Source organism: Dipodomys merriami, unplaced genomic scaffold, assembly GCF_024711535.1.
Source record: "Dipodomys merriami isolate MVZ:Mamm:240054 unplaced genomic scaffold, mDipMer1.0.p SCAF_5, whole genome shotgun sequence".
NCBI lineage: Eukaryota > Metazoa > Chordata > Mammalia > Rodentia > Heteromyidae > Dipodomys > Dipodomys merriami.
Genome location: NW_027206068.1, coordinates 60,848,153 through 60,868,189, shown reverse-complemented (window position 1 = coordinate 60,868,189; position 20,037 = coordinate 60,848,153). Strand labels below are relative to the sequence as shown.

General features: G+C 44.5%; 1 protein-coding gene across 1 annotated transcript in view; it reads left to right on the top strand.

Annotated features, from left to right (window-relative positions):
• Positions 1-251: 251 nt before the first annotated feature.
• The window catches only part of Ube2h (ubiquitin conjugating enzyme E2 H), a 98,428-nt gene continuing 78,642 nt past the window's right edge, over positions 252-20,037 (top strand). The window contains exon 1 of the mRNA XM_069996757.1: positions 252-738. Coding sequence (XP_069852858.1) covers positions 686-738 — 53 coding nt within the window. The 5' untranslated portion in view covers positions 252-685. The remainder of the gene's footprint in view (positions 739-20,037) is intronic.

Genomic DNA, 20,037 nt, shown 5'->3' with positions numbered 1-20,037 from the left:
AAACGCACAAACGTAATAGCACTGCCATTATTTACTACCATCGTTTATGGTGATAGTAACGACATTGGCAGTTGGGCGATAAAGTGTGAGGAGGAGGTTGGGGGAGGGGGCGGAGGGCCGTGACAGGGCTGGAGAAAGAGGAACTACATCTCCCAGAACCCCCCGGGGGAAAAAAGCCCAGGCCGCGGCGGCGCTCCACCTCTTTCGCCGGCGATCCCGCCTCTCCGATGACGTCACAGAGGTGACGTCACGGCGCCTAGAGCGAGGCTAGGGTAGAGAGGCCGACCGTAGCAGGAGTCGTCCGCTTGTCGTGGAGGCTGCTCGGAGCCGGTGAGAGAGGGTGAGCGGGCGAGCAGACGAGCGAGCGAGAGTCAGGCAAGGAGGGGCGTCGCGCGGCGCATAGGAGCGCCGGGCCCCGGCCGCGGCGGAAGCACAGCCGGAGCTGGGCGCCGCGGATCCCCACCCCCACTCAGCCGGACGGTGCCCGGTGTTCCCCCGTGCGGGGGGCGGCGGCGGCTGACCAGACCGGACAGGACTTCGGAGGTGTTGCCACCTCCGCCGAGGAGCCGGCGCGGCCGCGGGCCCCTTAGAGCCGGGCCCGGGGCCCGTGACAGACGGGTCCAGGAAGGAAGAGAGGCGGCGGCGGCGGCGGCGGCGCAGGCGACGGGGCGGCAGCGGCGACACCATGTCATCCCCCAGTCCGGGCAAGAGGCGGATGGACACGGACGTGGTCAAGCTGTATCCTTCGCGGAGGGGGAGTTGGGGACGCGCGTAGGGGTGGGGTTGCACTGAAAAGCCCCCGAAATCAGGCGAGGGCCCTGGGGCGCTCCAGGCCACTGGCCGACCGACGCTCCCGTCAGTGCCAACGGAGGCTCCTTGGCACCTCCCAGGAGCCAGGGGCCTTTCTCGGCTCCCCTTTATCTGAAGCACCCCAAAATATGCGTGGCTTTGCTCCTCCTGTGCCCCCAGAGCCCGTGACTTTCTGCACGACGTTTGGACTCCCAAGACGGCCTATTTATGTATTTATTCATTTTTTGGTCAGGACGAGTCGGCTCTCGGTGCCCTCACCGAGCCTATCTTCAGAGGCTCCGTTTCCTGTTTGCTAGCTCTGGATTTAGGGGCGCAAGGTGGAAATTTCCGAGAGGGAAGCCTTTCTCCCCTTCCGGAGACCGTCCCCATTGGCTCCACTCGCAGTGCTGCTTGAACTGGGGTAACTCAAGCGACCTCCTTTATCCCTAATTCCTTTCTATATTAGGAAGAGAGTCCTCTGCTCAGGGCCCCTCTTCTAATAAAGAGCTCTGTGTGCTTTAACGCGGAGACTCTTGCTCAGCGTTCTGGTTCCTCCGAGAGCCTTCTTCTTTTCCTTTGCACTGACAAAGCGTAGCCCACCCGTAGTTGTAAGCAGTGAGGACCCCAGGCCCCTCCAGCCAGCCCACCCTCCATATTGTGGATCTGACAGCTGGGAGGAAGGAGAGAAAGACGAGCACCCGGACAAAATAGCCCTTGTGCGAGCCAGTTAAGCAAAACTCCCTCTGTGAGGGTAAGGTTCTTGGGGATTGTTTGCTCAGATCTTGCCAAGTGACACCCTTTATTTTCTACCCTCCTTTCTCCCCAACTTAGATACCGAGGTTGCAGTGGAAAAGCTATTACTGATAAGAGTCGTTTCAAGGCAGTGGTTTTGGTTGCAGTCCAGACTGATTATTTCATGACTAGCTAGAGAAATTCGCGAAGGTTCCTGAGACAAATCGAGGATTTTTTTTTTTGAGGGCTAATTTAGAGGGGGGTGGGAGGATCTCGGTATTCTGAATAGCTAATCCCTGGAGAGTCGGGGTAGTGGGGGTAAGAGGGGTGAAGTGTGTGAAAGGCTGTTTAAAAAAAGTCCTGTCTCCTGTTTCTTTTTCTGCTTCACCCCCATCCCCCAACCATTTCCCCCTGTTGCAGGGTTTTGTTTATATAACTCAAGTTGTTTGGCTAGATTCTTCAGGTGAATTCCTTCTTTCTTTTATTTGTTACCTACCGGTTTTGATTGACTGTTGTAGCTTTTTGTAGAGATCAAAGATGATTGTCAGATATTCCGAATTTACTGAAGTTTTTAAAAAGTAGTTTTTGCATACAGTTTGAAAAATGGGGGATGGGAGGGAAGTTGCCTGGGCAAGAGATTTTTTTTTCCCATAATCTTTTCAGGAATAATAAAGTGTTTTCCTACTCAGGGAAAACTTGGCTAGAAATTAAGAATAGTAGAAAAGCTTGTAAGTTTAGGATTGTGTGTGTGTGTGAGGGGGAGTGGGGGGGAATAGGAATCAGTGAGAAGCAAGTTACTTATCTAGGCACAAGTGAAATCAAGTCTTATGAGCTGTTTGTGGCTGTGATTGTTTTATAAATGGGTGAATGATGCCAGTAATGTGGGCTTTTCATGAGGTTGCAGGAAAACTTGTAACTGTACATTTTAGACAAAGCAGTTTGGGGATTTATTTTTGTTTAGAAACTAGTAAATGACATGGTGGCAGACTTGTGAGTTATTTTTACCTTGAATTGAGAGTTACTTCACACCTAATGCAAATTTCTACTTAATGTATAATTGGGATGGAGGGAGGGGAGAGAATTCCAGCTGTTTTTGATTGATGTCAGATCTTCAAATTACATACATACATAAATTTCTAAGCGATCGAGGATAAAGAGTGAGGCCTAACTTGACCTGATGCCTTTTCCATACAGTGCCTTTTGTTCATTTAGTAGTTGTGGCATCTAGAATGATTACTGCTTTAGGACTCAGGGTGTGGGGTGTGTGTGTGTGGAGAAGGAGAGGAAAACAGACAAAGAACAGCAGGATGTCTTTTTTTCCCTCCCCCTGAGTGGCTTATTTCATAGCTTATTTTTAGTAGAAGATGAAGAAAGGCAAAGATGCATTGGCCTTCTGTTCTTTCCCCACCTTCCTTCGTGCTGACAAAAGAAAGCAGAGGCGCTTTAAAAATTGGAGATCTCTGAGACAGGAGAATAACAGTCGGGTTTTGAAAGCAAGAGGTTATCTTTTTGTTTAGTGTTTGTTATTTTCTGGTCTAGGGTAGTTTAGAAGTTAAAAATTTCAGATTCCCTTTTGTGTGTGTGTATCTATTGTGAGACAGATTTTGTGGCCTCATTTCTCAGTTGAATTCACATCAGCACGCCCAAATGGAGCTCACAGTTTTTGAGTAAGGTATACTTAATTAAAAATTTAAGGGAAAATCCCCCAACCTACTACTGAAATGAGTACAATTGTATGACAGGGCTGAGGGTTAAGAATGAAATATGGTGGAGAAAAAGTGGGAAGGAAAGGTCTGAAGGAATGTACTGTACTTCTTGCCCCTCATTGCCCCTTGATGATTTCCTTGGTGTGGAGGCTGATAGCTGCCTTCATTGCAATCTCCTGTTTCAGCCCATTTTTGCCTGTCTCCTGGGCGTAATTATACCACCACGATTTACAGCCTTGGCAGGGAATCTGTATAGTAGGAAAGTAGCGGTATGGGGGTAGGGAGAGAAGAGGATGTGTAACTAATTGGCTGCTGCCTTACACCACCTTGCTAGGTTCTTTCCAGACACTGGTTGTTGTCTGTGATAGTTCTTTTGTGATGGGTTGGTAGGAAGAGAGCTGACTCCCAAGTTAGGCAGGGAGTGAGTGTTTTGCACTGATGCACTTAATAATCTGCTGGGCGATTATGCTCTGAAACTCTGACTCATTCATTGTTTCTCTTCTGTTCCTTAGCTAAGGGTTGTGCAAACCTCACCAGAAGCCTAGAAACTGATTTACATGACTTTTGGACACTGAAGGAATGTGTCCCAATCAGAAATCTGAACTGGTAGCCCAAATCCTGTGGCAGATAGTGCAGCCATTTGTTTTGCAAAGTCAGATAGATTGCTAGTCTGCAATAACAGGATAACCAACCTCTGAGGCTTCCATCTCCTACCCCCTGATTATTTAGATTGTCTGAGAATTGGGACTCTGGTGACCTTAAAGCGTGATTTGCCCTAAAGGAATATCAGTTTAAGTTCTCCCTAGTGGAGGAACAAACAGCTCAGATTACACAGGCTTCCTTGTTGGTGGGGGTTACTCGTCTCACCCTGTTGCACAGTTCTGGTGATCCTTTTATCTGAGAACCAGTGGCCTCAGCTGAAGGCTAGAGCTGCTTGTTTTGGAAAAGCGTATGCAGGCAAAAGGCCGCAGGCACAGCTCCTCGCAGTTCATTGGCCGCTCTGTTACTACCCGGAAAAGGAGGAGGGGTGGAGCTACCAAACAGCTGATGGAGTGTGTGTGTGACTAGAGTGTGTTTACATACAAAAGAGGTGGGGGTTGGGGAGGCCTTCTGAGAAGCTCTACTGACCAAGTGTATTTTCAAAGTGTAAAAAAGAAAACCCCGATCTGTTAGACTCAAGAACTGTTCAGAAAAACCAGAGAAGTGGGTCTGATCATAATGGAGATTTGGCATATATCATATTTGTTTTTGGTGGAGATTTGAAACAACCTATCCCAAATATGTTCCAAGATTGTCTTTCATGGGGAGTCCAGTAACAAAGCAAGACCTACCTCTTTAAATGTATTTCAGCTGAGTTCAAAGGTATAGAAATATAAGCTCTCAGAGAAGATTCAACTGTGGTGGAAAGGGAGGGGCATTTACAGTCTACTCATTAACAGCAGGAGTGAATTTTACAGAAATGCTGGTAGCTGCTTTAGGGTTGGAGAGGTTTATGTAAAATGTTCAAATGCTTCAATTTTTGTGCACCTGCTTGGTATTGTGGTTTAGTAGTAAAAAAAAAACAGTGTGGGTGGTCATGGTGGTTATGAAATTGATTTTTTTTTTCTTTTTAATCAGAAAGGACAATCTTTATGGGTCAGCACTGTATGGATCACCTGGCCTTTTTTTTGTTGTTGTTGGTCATGGGGCTTGAACTCTGGGCCTGGGCGTTGTCCCTGAGCTCTTCAGCTCAAGGCTAGCTCTCTACCACTTGAGCCCCAGAGCCACTTCTGGTTTTCTGGTGGTTAATTGGAGATAAGAGTCTCTCCGCCTTTCCTGCCCATGCTGGCTTTGAACCGAGATCCTTAGATCTCAGCCTCCTGAGTAGTTAGGATTACAGGCCTGAACCACCGGCGCCCAGCTCACCTTGCTTTTTGAATAACTAGTGTTTACTTTCAGAATTAAATTTACGAAATAGAAGCCGGGCGCCAGTGGCTCAGCGGCTCAGCCCTGTAATCCTAACTACTCTGGAGGCTGAGATCTAAGGATCTCGGTTCAAAGCCAGCACGGGCAGGACAGGAGGAGAGACTCTTATCTCCAATTAACCACCAGAAAACCAGAAGTGGCTCTGTGGCTCAAGTGGTAGAGAGCTAGCCTTGAGCTGAAGAGCTCAGGGACAATGCCCAGGCCCAGAGTTCAAGCCCCATGAGCAAAAAAGGAAAAAAAAAAGAGAGAGAAAGAGAGAAGTTTAATAGTAAATTTATGTGGGGGATACATATAGTGAATCTGAACTTCCTTAAAAAATTAAAAACAACAAAAAATGAAATGTGTAGCCATTTGTCTTTGATTTCAACTTTAGCATGTTGCAGTTAATCAGTAGTTATTATATCCCCAAGTTAGTCTTTGTTACTCTTTAATTTGTGCTGAAAATGTAGGCAATCTCTTTTTTTAACTGGCTCCAATGTAGATTGGAAACCTGTGGTTTGCTTTTTATTTCCTGTGGCTTCTCTTAGTGAGTTGGTGAGATGAAAGTTGGAACAGTTTTTATGGTCTTTAAGCAAAAGCTAAAGATTTTCAGAATACCCAGTATTCTGTTAATTTTTTTTGGGGGGGGGGTCCGGTCATGGGGCCTGAACTCTGGGCCTGGGCGCTGTCCCTCAGCTCTTCAGCTCATGGCTAGCGCTCTACCACTTGAGCCACAGTGCCACTTCCGGCTTTTTTCTTTTTGCGTATGTGGTGCTGAGGAATCGAACCCAGGGCCTCAGGCATGCAAGGCAAGCGATCTACCACTGAGCCACCTTCCCAGCCCCAGAATACCCAGTATTCTGAATTTGTCTTCTTCCCTGCCTAGATTTTGGTGACAGATACAACAAACTGGTACTTACTTTTGGTTAAGCAGGAACTTACATGGGTAAGCATTCACAGCTTTAGAACATCCGAATCCTGTAATGCAGTTCTAGTAAATTACATAACAGTCTAAAGATTCAGCTTTTAAGGGAAACAAATCTTTAACAGTTGTGACCCATAAAGGTCCCTTTTCCTATTTGAGTATATGTGTTAAACCAACCTATGTTTGTTGGTTTTGCTAATGTTGCAGTTTGCCCTAGCACCTTGATTGGTGTTTTATACATACATACAATACAAACATGTATTTAAATTTGGTATCATGGTAAGTGTTAACAAATTTAATAGTTTCACAGACCATTAATTTTTTTAAATTATGAATTAAAAATTTTAAAAATTATTATGAAGGTGATGTACAAAGGGGTTTACAGTTACATAAGTCAGGTAAAGAGTACATTTTTTATAAGTACCGTGCGCTAACCGATTGTGCAATTGGAGCTCCTAAAGAGTACATTTCATTGTGAACTTTCCCTCAGTCTCCCAGTGTTTCCGTCCCATCTTTCCTGGGCCATTGAATTTTTTAGATGTACAATCAGACTTCACATTACAGTGCTTGTTTACAGTGTAACAGCTTTTTACCTGTACATCTACAGTTTGTCCTTATAAACTATTTAATGAAAAGAGTTCGATTATGAAAGTAATAAGATAATTAAGGAAAATATAGGTTGCAAAAATGGGGGGAGTCACTCATAACCCTGTCTTTTAAATAATAGCTAGGAATGTGGCTTAGTGGTAGAGTGCTTGCCTAGCATGCATGAAGCCCTGGGTTCCACTCCTCAGTACCACATAAACAGAAAAAACAGCAAGTGGCACTGTGGCTCAGGGACCGTGCCTAGGCCATGAGTTCAAGCCTCAAGACTGCCAAAAACAAAACAAACCCCTCAAATTTTAGTATGATCTTAATCCCCTGGATGTACTGTCTTCCACCCCTGGAGTTTTCTTTCCTTCCTTTTCTTTCCCTCTCTCTCTCACCTTCCTTACTTTTTTTTTTTTTTTTTGATGGTTTTGGGATTTTTTGTTTGTTTGTTTTGTTTTTTTTGTTGGTCGTGGGGCTTGAACTCTGGGCTTGGGCCCTGTCCCTGTGCTCTTCAGCTCAAGGCAAGCGCTCTATCGCTTGAGCCACAGCACCACTTCCAGTTTTCTGAGTGGTTTATTGGAGATAAGAGTCTCACAGACTTTCCTTCTCGGGCTGCCTTTGAACCATGATCCTCATATCTCAGCCTCCTGAGTAGCTAGGATTACAGGCATGAGCCACCGGCGCCACTGGCACCGCGCCCGGCTTGTGGTTCTGGGATTTGAACTCAGGGTCTCAAGCTTGCTAGGCAGATGCAGTGCCTTTTGATCCACACCCACAATTCTCTAATATATTAGGTCTAGAGTGGGATCTGAAGAGGGCATTTCTAAGAAATTTTAAGGTGATACTAATGCTCCTGATTCAGGGACCACAGTTAAAAATTTTTTGTTCTGGTCCTGTGGCATCCAACAATAATCATTAGTCTTAATTAAGTTCTGTCATATCAGTGTGTTTCCTGTTAGTCTATTAGTCTTTTCTCCCCAGAATACATTGTTTTCATAATGTTGGCCATTCTATATGTGCCTGCACTATTTTTGCTTAATTACATTTTTTTTTGGGGGGGTCTGGTTGTGGGGCTTGAACTCTGGGCCTGGGCGCTGTCCCTCAGCTCTTCAGATCAAGGCTAACGCTCTACCACTTGAGCCACAGTGCCACTTCTGGCTTTTTTCTTTTTGTTTATGTAGTGCTGAGGAATCGAACCCAGGGCCTCATGCATGCAAGGCAAGCACTCTACCACTGAGCCACCTTCCCAGCCCCTAATTACATTTTTATTGTTACTATAAAAGTGATGTACAGAGGGGTTACAGTTACATAAGTCAGGTATGGATTTTTTTTTCCGGTCAGTTGTGGGACTTGAACTTGGGCCAAGATTTTCTGTTCAAAGTCTCTACCACTCAAGGAGTCTACCACTTTGAGCCACAGCACCACTTCTGGTTTTCTGGAAGTTAATTGGAGATAAGATTCTCATGGACTTAGCTGCCCAGCTTGGCTTTGAACTGTGATCCTTAGATCTCAGCCTCCTGAGTAGCTAGGATATAGGCATGAGCCACCAGCACCTGGTTAAGAGTACATTTCTTTTTAGACAATGATACCCCTTCCCTCACTTTATCCCAGTTTTTCCCTCCTGTCCCTACCCACAAGTTAATTTTCAGCATAATGTCTAGTGAGTCTCACTGTTGAATTTTTCACTCTTCATCCCTCCATATCTGTCCCCCTTATCCTCCCAAAGACAGATATACAAGGCAAAACAACAACAACAAAAAACCCCCAAAAAACCAGCAACAAAGAAAAAAACCTCTTGTTTTCATTTCCTGAAGTTCATTTCAATAAGTATTGTTTTATATGATCAGATGCATATAGGCATTGTACCTTTGTGTTCTTCTCCTGAGAATATCCTTTGGGGCTGGGAATGTGGCTTAGTGGTATAGGGCTTGTCCAGCATGCATGAAGCCCTGGGTTCAGTTCCTCAGTACCACATAAACAGAGGCTCAAGGACAGCCCAGGCCCTGAGTTCAAGCCCCAGGACTGGCCCCCCCCCCCAAAAAAAAAAAGTCCTCTTTTGGTCTCACTGTGTGTGAATGTCTAGAGTGCTTTATTTATTTATTTATTATTTGTTTATTTTTGTCGGTCATGGGGCTTGAACTCTGGGCTTGGGCGCTGTCCTTGCGCTCTTCAGCTCAAGGCGACTGCTCTATTGCTTGGGCCACAGCACCACTTCCGGTTTTCTAGTGGTTTATTAGAGATAAGAGTTTTATGGGCTTTCCTGTCCAGGCTGGCTTTGAACCGTGATTCTCAGGTGTCAGCCTCCCGAGTAGCTAGGATTATAGACGTGAACTACCAGTGCCCAGCATAGAGTGTTTAATATTTTGCAACTGTTTTTCCTAGTTAAAAAGTTCCAACAATGCTAGATACTGTTGGCTCTGTAATCCTAGCTACTCAGGAGGCTGAGATCTGAGGATTGCAGTTCTAAGGCAGGCAAGCAAGAAAGTCTATGAGATTTATCTCTAACCACCAAAAACCTAGAAGTGGAGCTCAAGTGTTACAGCACTAGCCTTGAGCAAAAAGCTTGGGGACAGTGCCTAGACCCTGACTTTAAGCCCCAGGTCTGGAACACACATATACACACAAAAACTCAAGACGAAATTGGTTGTGGTGCTTCACACCTACAATTTCAGCACTTGAGAGGTAGAGACAGAATGATCACACAAGTTTGAGGCCAGTCTGTGCTATATTAAGAGGTATATCAAAAAACTAATGTCTCAGAGTCAGGTGTGCATGCCTGTGATCCTAACTACCTAGGCTGAGATGGGAAGGATTGCAGTTTGAGACCAGTCAGGGTAAAACGATCGTGGAATCTCACCTCACTCACTCAATGAAAAGCTGGGTATTGTTGCATGCACTATCATCCCAGCTAAGTAGGAAGTGTAAGTAGGGTTGTGGTCCAGACTTTGAAAGTAAAAAAATCAAATAGGCTAGAATGCCTACTTAGCAAGCATAAGACCCTGAGTTTACCTCTTTTTCCTCCCAAAAATTCAATAAACAAGAAAACAACAAAAACCTCAAAATAAAAATCACTGACTGGGCTGGGAATAAAGCTTAGTAGTAAAATGCTTACCTAGCAAGCATGAAGCCTGGGTTCCATTCCTTAGTACCACATAAACAGAAAAGGCCAGAAGTGGTACTGTGGCTCAAGTGGTAGAGTGCTAGCCTTCTAGCAAGAGAAGCTCAGGGACAGTGCCCAGGTCCTGAGTTTAAGACCCCACTGGCTGCAGCTCAGTGGTAGAGTGCTTTGTCTAGTATGCACAATGCCATAGCTCCTATAATATGCCATCCTACATTGTTTTTTTTTTTTTTTTTTACCATTTTTCTCTAATGAATAAAATTGAAATTAAAATCTTCTACAGAGCTGAGCACCGGTGGCTCATGCCTGTAATCCTAAATCTGGAGGCAAGGTCTGAGGATTGCAGTTTGGAGCCAGCCTGAGCAGGAAAGTCCGTGAGACTCTTTTTTTTTTTTGTTTGGTTGTGGGGCCTGAACTCTGGGCCTGGGCGCTGTCCCTCAGCTCTTTAGCTCAAGGATAGCACTCTACCACTTGAGCCACAGCGCCACTTCCAGATTTTTTTCTGCTTATGTGGTGCTGAGGAATTGAACCCAGGGCCTCATGCATGCAAGCCAAGCACTCTACCACTGAGCTACCTTCCCAGCCCCTCCGTGAGACTCTTATCTCCAATTAACTACCAGAAAACTGGAAGTGGCGCTGTGGCTCAAGTGGTAGAGAACTAGCCTTGAGCTGAAGAGCTGAGGAACAGTACCCAGGCTGAGTTCAAGCCCAGGACTGACACACAGAAAAACTTGTCCTGGGACCAGTACAAAAAAAAAATTTAATAAAAAAATACATATATGGGGTATGTGCAGATTACAAGGACTAGTCATTGAATGAATCCTTACAGCATGTTCCAAAACTCTGTGTTAGATCCCTAGCACTGGAAAAAAAGATGTTATGGTATACTTAACTGTCATTTTGTATTGTTGTGCTGTCATTGTGTTAGGCTGTATTGTGTTTTAGTATCATTTTGACCCTGAAACAGTCTGGCGTAGTGGTTAAAAAATGCTCTCGAGGGGCTGGGAAAGTGGCTCAGTGGTAGAGCACTTGCCTTGCATGCATGAGGCCCTGGGTTCGATTCCTCAGCACCATATAAGCAAAAAGAAAAAAGCCAGAAGTGGTGCTGTGGGTCAAGTGGTAGAGTGCTAGCCTTGAGCTGAAGAGCTGAGGGTCAGCATTCAGGCCCAAAGTTCAGGCCCCACGACTGGACCCAAAAAAAAAAAAAAATTTAAAAAATGCTCTCGGGTTGGGAAGGTGGCTCAGTGGTAGAGTGCTTGCCTTGCATGCCTGAGGCCCTGGGTTCGATTCCTCAGCACCAAGTAAGCAAAAAGAAAAAAGCTGGAAGTGGTTCTGTGGCTCAAGTGGTAAAGAGCTAGACTTGAGCTGAAGAGCTGAGGGACAGCGCCCAGGCCCAGAGTTCAGTCCCCACGACTGGACCCCCCCCCCAAAAAAATGAGCTCTGATTTTTAAAAAAATATTCATGCATTTTTGTTTGATAATGGTGGGCCTCAAATTAGGCATACTTTTGTACTTGTCAGAGAGCCCACTATTAGTTGGTAGGTGAAATATGTCACATTTGTAAGTCCGTAGATGTGACTGACTGCAAAATACCATAGAATTAGTATTTTGAATCCTTCCCTCACTCCTGCCCTTGTCTTCCCTCCCCTCCCCTTCCCTTCCCTCCCCTCCCTCTTCTTCTTTTGCTCAAGGCAAGCACTCTACTACTTGAGTAACAGTGCCATTTCTGGCTTTTTCTGTTTATGTGGTACTGAGGAATGGAACCCAGGGCTTCATGCATGCTAGGCAAGCACTCTACCACTAAGCCACCTTCCCAGCCCTACATTTGTAAGTTCTAATGTTACTGCACAATCATGCATGAAGTCTGCCACCATTATCAAGATACAGAACACATTCATATTCCCCAAAAGCTGGTTTTATGTGTGTATGCGCGTGTGTCTGTGTGTATGTGTATTAGTACTGGGATACTGGGGCTTGAACGCAGGGTTGGGGCACTGACCCTTAAATTTTTTTGCTCTACCACTTGAGCCTCAACCCTACTTACAGCTTTTTCTGCTTATGGTATTTATGTGGTACTGAGGTATAGAACCTAGGGCCTCATGCATGCAAGGCAAGCACTCTACCCCTGAGCCACCTTCCCAGCCCCATAAAGAAGAGGAAATATTATTATTATTATTATTATTATTTTGTTGGTCATGGGGCTTGAACTCTGGGCCTGGGCACTGTCTCTGCACTCTTCAGCTCAAGGCGAGCACTCTTCAGCTCAAGGCAAGCGCTCCACCTCTTGAACCACAATACCACTTCGGCTTATTTTTTGAAATAGTATCTTGTAAACTTTTTGCTCAGGTTGGCCTTAAACTTCAATTGTCTGGATCTCTCCCAAGTGGCAGAAAGTATAAGTGTGAATCACTGTACCCAGTTATGAATTAGTCTCTAGATATTGATGATGTTTGAGTTAAGCTGAAATAACTGGGTAAAGAGAAATAATTGGATCATATGTTAAATATATGTTTATTTTTTTGTTTTGAGACAGGCCTTGAAATCTTGCCTATCTCAGCTTCCCAAGTGTTGGTTTTACAGATGTAGGCTACCATCCCCAGTCTTAAGTTTAATATATAGCTTGAATGTAACTTATTGATGATAGTCTTATTTGATACCCAAGTACAACTAACATTAAGCTGTTATTGCAGTTTTAAAGAAATCCCATTGAAAATATGCTCCTAAAGCCCTGATTCCTAGTTTAACTTTGTTAAAGCTGGTTTTATATTCTCTCTTTCCCTTTTGAAATTTGCAAAATAAAATTTTACTTTATAATACTTTGACGTGGCCTTTTAGGAATTCATAAATAACTTATCTTCTAATTTGCCAATAAGACTTTTTGTGTGTGTGCCAGTCTTTTTTTTTTGGGTCGGTCGTGGGATTTGAACTCTGGGCCTGGGCGCTGTCCCTCAGCTCTTCAGCTCAAGGCGAGCGCTCTACCACTTGAGCTACAGTGCCACTTCCGGTTTTCTGGTGGTTTATTGGAGATAGGAGTCTCACGGTCTCTCCTGCCCGGGCTGGCTTTGAACCGTGATCCTCAGATCTCAGCCTCCTGAGTAGCTAGGATTACAGGCATGAGCCACCAGCGCCCGGCATGTGTGTGCCAGTCTTAGAGCTTGAACTCAGGTCTTGGACGCAGTCCCTGAGTTTTGTTGTTGTTGTTGTTTTTTTTTTTCCCTCAGGGCTAGTGCTCTACTACTTGAGCAACAGCTTCACTTCTGGCTTTTTGTGATTAATTGGAGGTAATAGTCTCATGGAGTTACTGGTCTGGGTTAGCTTCAAACTGAGACTGTGAGATCAGATCTCAACCTCCTGAGTAGGATTACCTGTGGGAGCCACTGTTGCCCAGCTAAGACTTTTCTTTAAAGGTTTTTTGTTAAAAAATTGATATTTTTCTTTTAGCGTGTTTTTTTTTAGTACTTCTTTTTGTTTTTCTTTTCTTTTTTTGGTGCTGTTCCTGTGGTTTGAACTCTGGGTTGGGGTGCTGTCCTTGAGCTTCTTTTGCTCAAGGCTAGTGCTCTGTCATTTTGTTATTTTTTTTTTTTTTGTCAGTTGTGGATTCTGGATTCTGAGTATGGATTATAGGTGTAAGTCATTGGCTCCTGGCTCTCTAATACTTCTAGTGAGGTTTTATTACACTTTGCAAGTATTTGCACAGGACTTCGCTTTTCACAGAAATTTAAGTCAGGTAAAAGAAATCAACAGCAGGGAAAAAACGAAGGAGTAACAGTGTTCCACAAGAAATGTATTCATGCCGGGCGCTGGTGGCTCACGCCTGTAATCCTAGCTACTCAGGAGGCTGAGATCTGAGGATCTCGGTTCAAAGCCAGCCCGGGCAGGAGAGACCGTGAGACTCCTATCTCCAATAAACCACCAGAAAACCGGAAGTGGCACTGTATCTCAAGTGGTAGAGTGCTCGCCTTGAGCTGAAGAGCTGAGGGACAGCGCCCAGGCCCAGAGTTCAAGCCCCACGACCGACAAAAAAAAAAATGTACTCATTACCTTACTCATGTAACTGTAACCCCTCTGTATAGCATCTTTACAATAAAATAAAATTAAAAAATAAAGAAACCAAAAATTTTATTTTTCAAAAATAAAAAATAAACCAAAAGTTTTATTTTTTTTTTGGGTCCGGTCATGGGGCCTGAACTCTGGGCCTGGGCGCTGTCCCTCAACTCTTCAGCTCAAGGCTAGCACTCTACCACTTGAGCCACAGTGCCACTTCCAGCTTTTTTCTTTTTGCTTATGTGGTGCTGAGGAATGGAACCCAGGGCCTCATGCATGCAAGGCAAGCGCTCTACCACTGAGCCACCTTTCCAGCCCCCCAAAAGTTTTATTAAAAAAAAAAGAGGGGCTGGGAAGGTAGCTCAGCGGTAGAGTGCATGACTTGTAAGCATGAGGCCCTGGGTTCGATTCCTCAGCACCACATAAACAGAAAAAGCCGGAAGTGGTGCTGTGGCTCCAGTGGTAGAGCGCTAGCCTTGAGCTGAAGAGCTGAGGGACAGCGCCCAGGCCCAGAGTTCAGGCCCCATGACTGGCAAAAAAAAAAAAAAAAAACAACTTGGCAGAAGTATTAGAGTGCTAGCCTTGAGCAAAAGCTCAGAGACATTGTCTAGGCCCTGAGATCAAGCCCTAGGACTGGCAACAAAAACCAACAGTAGCTCAGCAGAACTGGATTTTAAAAATTAAGCTATCCTTTTCTGAAGCTGAAAAAAGTTTTTGGTAATAAGTATTTGAATATTTGTTTCTCTAGATGTGGTAGCACATACTTGTAATCCCAGAACTCAGGAGGTAAAGGCACAGTTCTAAGCCAATCTCAACTATATAGTAAGAACTTCTCTCTCTCTGTTTCTATGTATGTCTCTCTGTCTCTGTTTCTCTCTCTCTGTCTCTCTCTGTCTCTGTCTCTCTGTCTCTGTCTCTCTCTCTCTCACACATACACACAAATAGGAAGCTGTGGCTGGGAATGTGGCTTAGTGGTAGAGTGTTTGCCTAGCATGCATGAGGCCCCAATTTCGATTCCTTAGTATACTGCATAAACAGAAAAGACTGTAAGTTGCGCTGTGGCTCAAGTGGTAGAGCACTGGCCTTGAGCAAAAGAAGTTCAGAGACAGTGCCTAGTCTCTGAGTTCAAGCCCCAGGCTGTTAAAAAAAAAATCTGGCTTTTTGTTTTTCCTGGTCCTGGGGCTTGAACTTGGGGTCTGGGTACTGTCCCAGTTCAAGGCTAGTGCTCTCCCACTTGAGTCAGCTCTAATTCTCCCTCTTTTTATCTCCCTCTTTTTAGTAGTTCATTAGAGATAAGAGTCAAGGACTTTCCTGCCCAGACTGGCTACAAACTATGATCCTCAGGTATCAGTCTCTTGAGTATAGGTGTAAGCCACTGGCACCTGGCTTTTTTTTTTTTTTTTTGGGTCCAGTAGTGGGGCCTGAACTCTGGGCCTGGGCACTGTCCCTCAGCTCTTCAGCTCAAGGCTAACACTCTAGCTCATGAGCCACAGCGCCACTTCCAGCTTTTTTCTTTTTGCTTATGTGGTGCTGAGGAATCGAACCCAGGGCCTCATGCTTGCAAGGCAAGCACTCTACCACTGAGCCACCTTCCCAGCCCTGGCTTTTTTTTTTAAGTGTGTATTTGTAGTATGTGTAGTCTAAGCCGACCTTAAACTCATAACCCACCTGCTCCTCAGCTACTTGGGTGTAATCATATCTTTCTCTCTCTGAGTAATTAATGTGATTTTTCTCCTATTTGAGATTTACTTACATTTGTACCTATCATGCTGTATTAGGAGTACTGTACTGGTAGTTCATACATACTGATTTCATTTCCTTCCTTTCCTTGCTTTTTCCTCGCTTCTTTCCTCACTCGATTTCTTTCTTTTCTTTTTTCGTTTCTTTTCTTTCTAATGGGGCTTGAACTCAGAGCCTGGGCACTGTCCCTAAATTCTTTTGTTCAAGGCTAGTGCTCTACCACTTTGAGCCACAGCTCTACTTCTGATTTTCTGGTTTGAAGATAAGAGTCTCAGGGACTTCCCTGCCTGGGCTGACCTTGAACATCAATCCCTAGATCTCAGCCTTCTAAGTAGCTAGGATTAAAGGTGTAAGCTACCAGTACCCTGTCTAATTTCATTTTCATACATGTAAGTCTGTATACTTGAAAACATATATGGGTTCTAACCCAGAGCCTTGAATATACCAAGCCTTTGCTCTACTACTGAACTATACCCTCAGCACCTTTATCTGCCACTTTGATTCCTAGGAGTTAAGCAAGACAGTCAAATTCACTGACAGACAAGTACTTCTAATCATACATACAAATAAATCTTTGGAGAGAAGTTATTTCCATATACTTTATATTATCTTATATTCAAGTTTAATTAAAAGTAATCACAAAGCCAAATCTTTTTCTCTAAGAGTTTGAAAAATATACTTGGTCCATTTTACTTTGTGCTGTTTAGCTGTTACATATAAAACTTGAACTTACGCTGAAAATATATAGCAGCTTACAACTTTGATATGTATACTCTGAATGGAAAAACAGCAAGCATGACCTAACTTTACCATAACTGTGTCAATGAATCAGACACAGTAGAACTTGGCACATAGTTTAGTTTTGTACATTCACTGTTTTTTGTTTTGAAAGTGTAGACTAAAATTTTATATTCTCAAGAGAACTCAGGGAAGAAACTCTAGGACTCTCCATCATCCAGTATCCCACAGTGTTCCCTTCAATAAGGTAAAAGGGAGTGCCCCTATCTAGGAGAGCTTACTCCTTTTGCTCCTTTTGCACCTTGTAACTGAAAGAATGACTAATGATGAAATGCCATGTCTAAGCTGGGGATGCAGCTCAGTGGTAGAGTGTTTGTGAGATTCCTAGCGCCTAAACAAAAACTGTGTGTGTGTGTGTGTGTGTGTGTGTGTGTGTGTGTGTGTGTGTGTGTGTGTGTGTGTGTGTGTGTGTGTGTGTGTGTGTGTGTGTGTGTGTGTGTGTGTGTGTGTGTGTGTGTGTGTGTGTGTGTGTGTGTGTGTGTGTGTGTGTGTGTGTGTGTGTGTGTGTGTGTGTGTGTGTGTGTGTCTTGTGACCTTAGTGGTGCTTAAACACAGGGCCTTAAGCTCTTGGTCAGCTTTCTTTGCTCAGAGCTGCATACATTCCAGTCTCCCCCCACCCCCTTTTTTTTTTTGTCAGTTGTGGGGCCTGAACTCTGGGCTTGGGCGCTGTCCCTCAGCTCTTCAGCTCAAGGCTAGCACTCTATCACTTGAGCCACAGCACCACTTCCAGCTCTTTCTTCTTATGTGGTGCTGAGGAATCGAACCCAGGCCTCATGCGTACAAGGCAAGCACTCTACCACTAAGCCACATTCCCAGCCCTTACAGTAAGTCTTTTTGTTTGTTTGTTTGTTTTTGGGTCCGGTCGTGGGGCCTGAACTCTGGGCCTGGGCGCTGTCCCTCAGCTCTTCAGCTTAAGGCTAGCACTCTACCACTTGAGCCACAGCGCCACTTCCGGCTTTTTTCTTTTTGCTTATGTGGTGCTGAGGAATCGAACCCAGGGCCTCAGGCATGCAAGGCAAGCGCTCCACCACTGTGCCATCTTCCCAGCCCCTTACAGTAAGTCTTAATCGACAGAAATATATGATATTCTGTTTGCTTAATTGAATTTAGAATTTGGAATTGTCTTTTAAATAGAACTAGAAAATATATATGATTTGTATGCTTTTTTTGCAGTGGGGCGGGGTGGAGCCTGTGGGGAGGTCATTTGTGGGGCTTGAACTGAGCTCTTTGCTCAAGGCTAGCACTCTATCACTTAGAGCCATAGTGCCTCTTCTGGTTTTCTGATGATTAATTGGTGATTAATTAGATTTTCCTTCTGCATGGGGGGGGGTTGGTTTTGAATGGTGATCCTCAGATCTCAGCCTCCTAAGTAGCTAGGATTGTAGGCTTGAGTCACCAGCACCCGCTGGAAACTTTATTTATATTATTATTAGAAAGAACAAGAAACCACGGCTAAAATAAGGAAACCGTTTTTCATCTGTTACTTATAAAATCAGTTTTAGTATTAGTAGTCAGTTTGTTGTTTGAGAACTAGACTTAAAACATAGCCTAATGTCTCAGTTAATTTAGGTATTTTTATGACTAGAAGCGTTACAGTAAGCAGGGAACTGGAAGCTCATGCCTGTAATCCTAGCTACTCAGGAGGCTGAGGTCTGAGGATCATGGGTCCAAGCCAGCCTGGACAGGAAAGTCTGTGAGACTTTTTTTTACTTTTTTTTTTTGCTTATGTGGTGCTGAGGAACCGAACCCAGGGCCTCATGCATACAAGGCAAGCTACTCTTCCACTTAGCCACCTTCCCAGCCCTGAGACTTTTTTTTTTTTTTAAGTTTATTGTAAAGATGCTGTACAGAGGGGTTACAGTTACATGAGTAAGGGAATGAGGACATATCTTGTCGGGCATTGTTACCCCTTCCCTTGTTGTTCTCCCACTATCCCTTCCCTCCCCCACCTCCCTTACTCTCCCCTCATCCCCACAAAGTTGTAAAGTTGAATTCTAGTATACTGTCTTGTGGGTATCATTGTTGCAATGGGTCATCCTGTGTCCTTATTTCAGAGTTTTGTTATTCCCCTTACCCTCCACAAATAGACAAATATATACAAGATGCAGGGTACCAAAATCAAGTACAGTGACAGCAGGAGATATACCATAGGGGGAAGAACATAGAAAGGAAACAAAAAAAAGTCACATAGTACATTTAAAACAACAACAACAAGGAAAGGCCTCTTATGTTCATATCTTGGGGTTCTTTCACTTAGCATCTTCTTTTTTTTTTTTTGTCGGTCATGGGGCTTGAACTCTGGGCGTGGGCGCTGTCCCTCAGCTCTTCAGCTCAAGGCGAGCGCTCTACCACTTGAGCTACAGCGCCACTTCCGGTTTTCTAGTGGTTTATTGGAGATAGGAGTCTCACGGTCTTTCCTGCCCTGGCTGGCTTTGAACCACGATTCTCAGATCTCAGCCTCCTGAGTAGCTAGGATTACAGGCGTGAGCCACTGGCGCCCGGCTCACTTAGCATCTTCTTATATGGTCATATGTACATAGCTTTTGAGCTTTTTCTGCTCATCTGATAAAATTATCCTGGATGTATACATACTAGTTATTGCAAATGAGGGAAACCATGGGTCTTTGGGTCTGGCTTACTTCACTTAATATGATTTTTTTCTTTTTTTGCCGGTCATGGGGCCTGAACTCTGGGTCTGGGCACTGTCCCTCAGCTCTTCAGCTCAAGGTTAGTGCTTACCACTTGAGCCACAGCGCCACTTCCAGCTTTTTCTGCTTATGTGGTGCTGAGGAATCAAACCCAGGGCCTCATGCATGCAAGGCAAGCACTCTACTACTGAGCTACCTTCCTAGCCCATGATTTCAGTTTGAAACATCAGAATAAGCCATACATCAATGGCTCATATCAGTAATACTAGCTACTCAAGAAGAGCTAGAGGATCGAGGTTGGACGTCAACCTGGGCAGAAAAGTCTTACCTCCAATTAGCCAGGCATAATGCCTCCGATCATTTAAAATACAAATTTCAGGATATAGAAACATGGGTTTTTGTTGTTGATGTTTGTGGTGGTGGTGGTAGTTGTGTTTTTTTTTTTTTTTTTTTGCCGGTTCTGGGGCTTGAACTTAGGGCCTGGGCACTGTCCCTGAGCTACTTTTTGCTCAAGGCTAGCACTCTACCATTTAACCCACAGCACTACTTCCAGCTTTGTGCCATTTGAGCCACATCTCCATTTCCAGCTTTTTAGTAGAGATATAAGTCTCACAGACTTTCTGCCTAGGCTGGCTTCTAACCACTATTCTTAGATCTCAGCCTTTTGAGTAGCTTGGATTATAGTTTGAACCATTAGTGCTTGTCATACTTAGTAGTTTTTTGTTTTTTTTATTTTTTATTTTTTATTGTGAAAATACTGTACAGAGGGGTTACAATTACATGGGCAAGATAATGAGTACTTTTTTTTTTTTTTTTTTTTTTTTTTGGGTCCGGTCGTGGGGCCTGAACTCCGGGCCTGGGCGCTGTCCCTCAGCTCTTCAGCTCAAGCTAGCGCTCTACCACTGGAGCCACAGGGCCACTTCCGGCTTTTTTCTTTTTGCTTATGTGGTGCTGAGGAATCGAACCCAGGGCCTCCTCATGCATACAAGGCAAGCGCTCTAC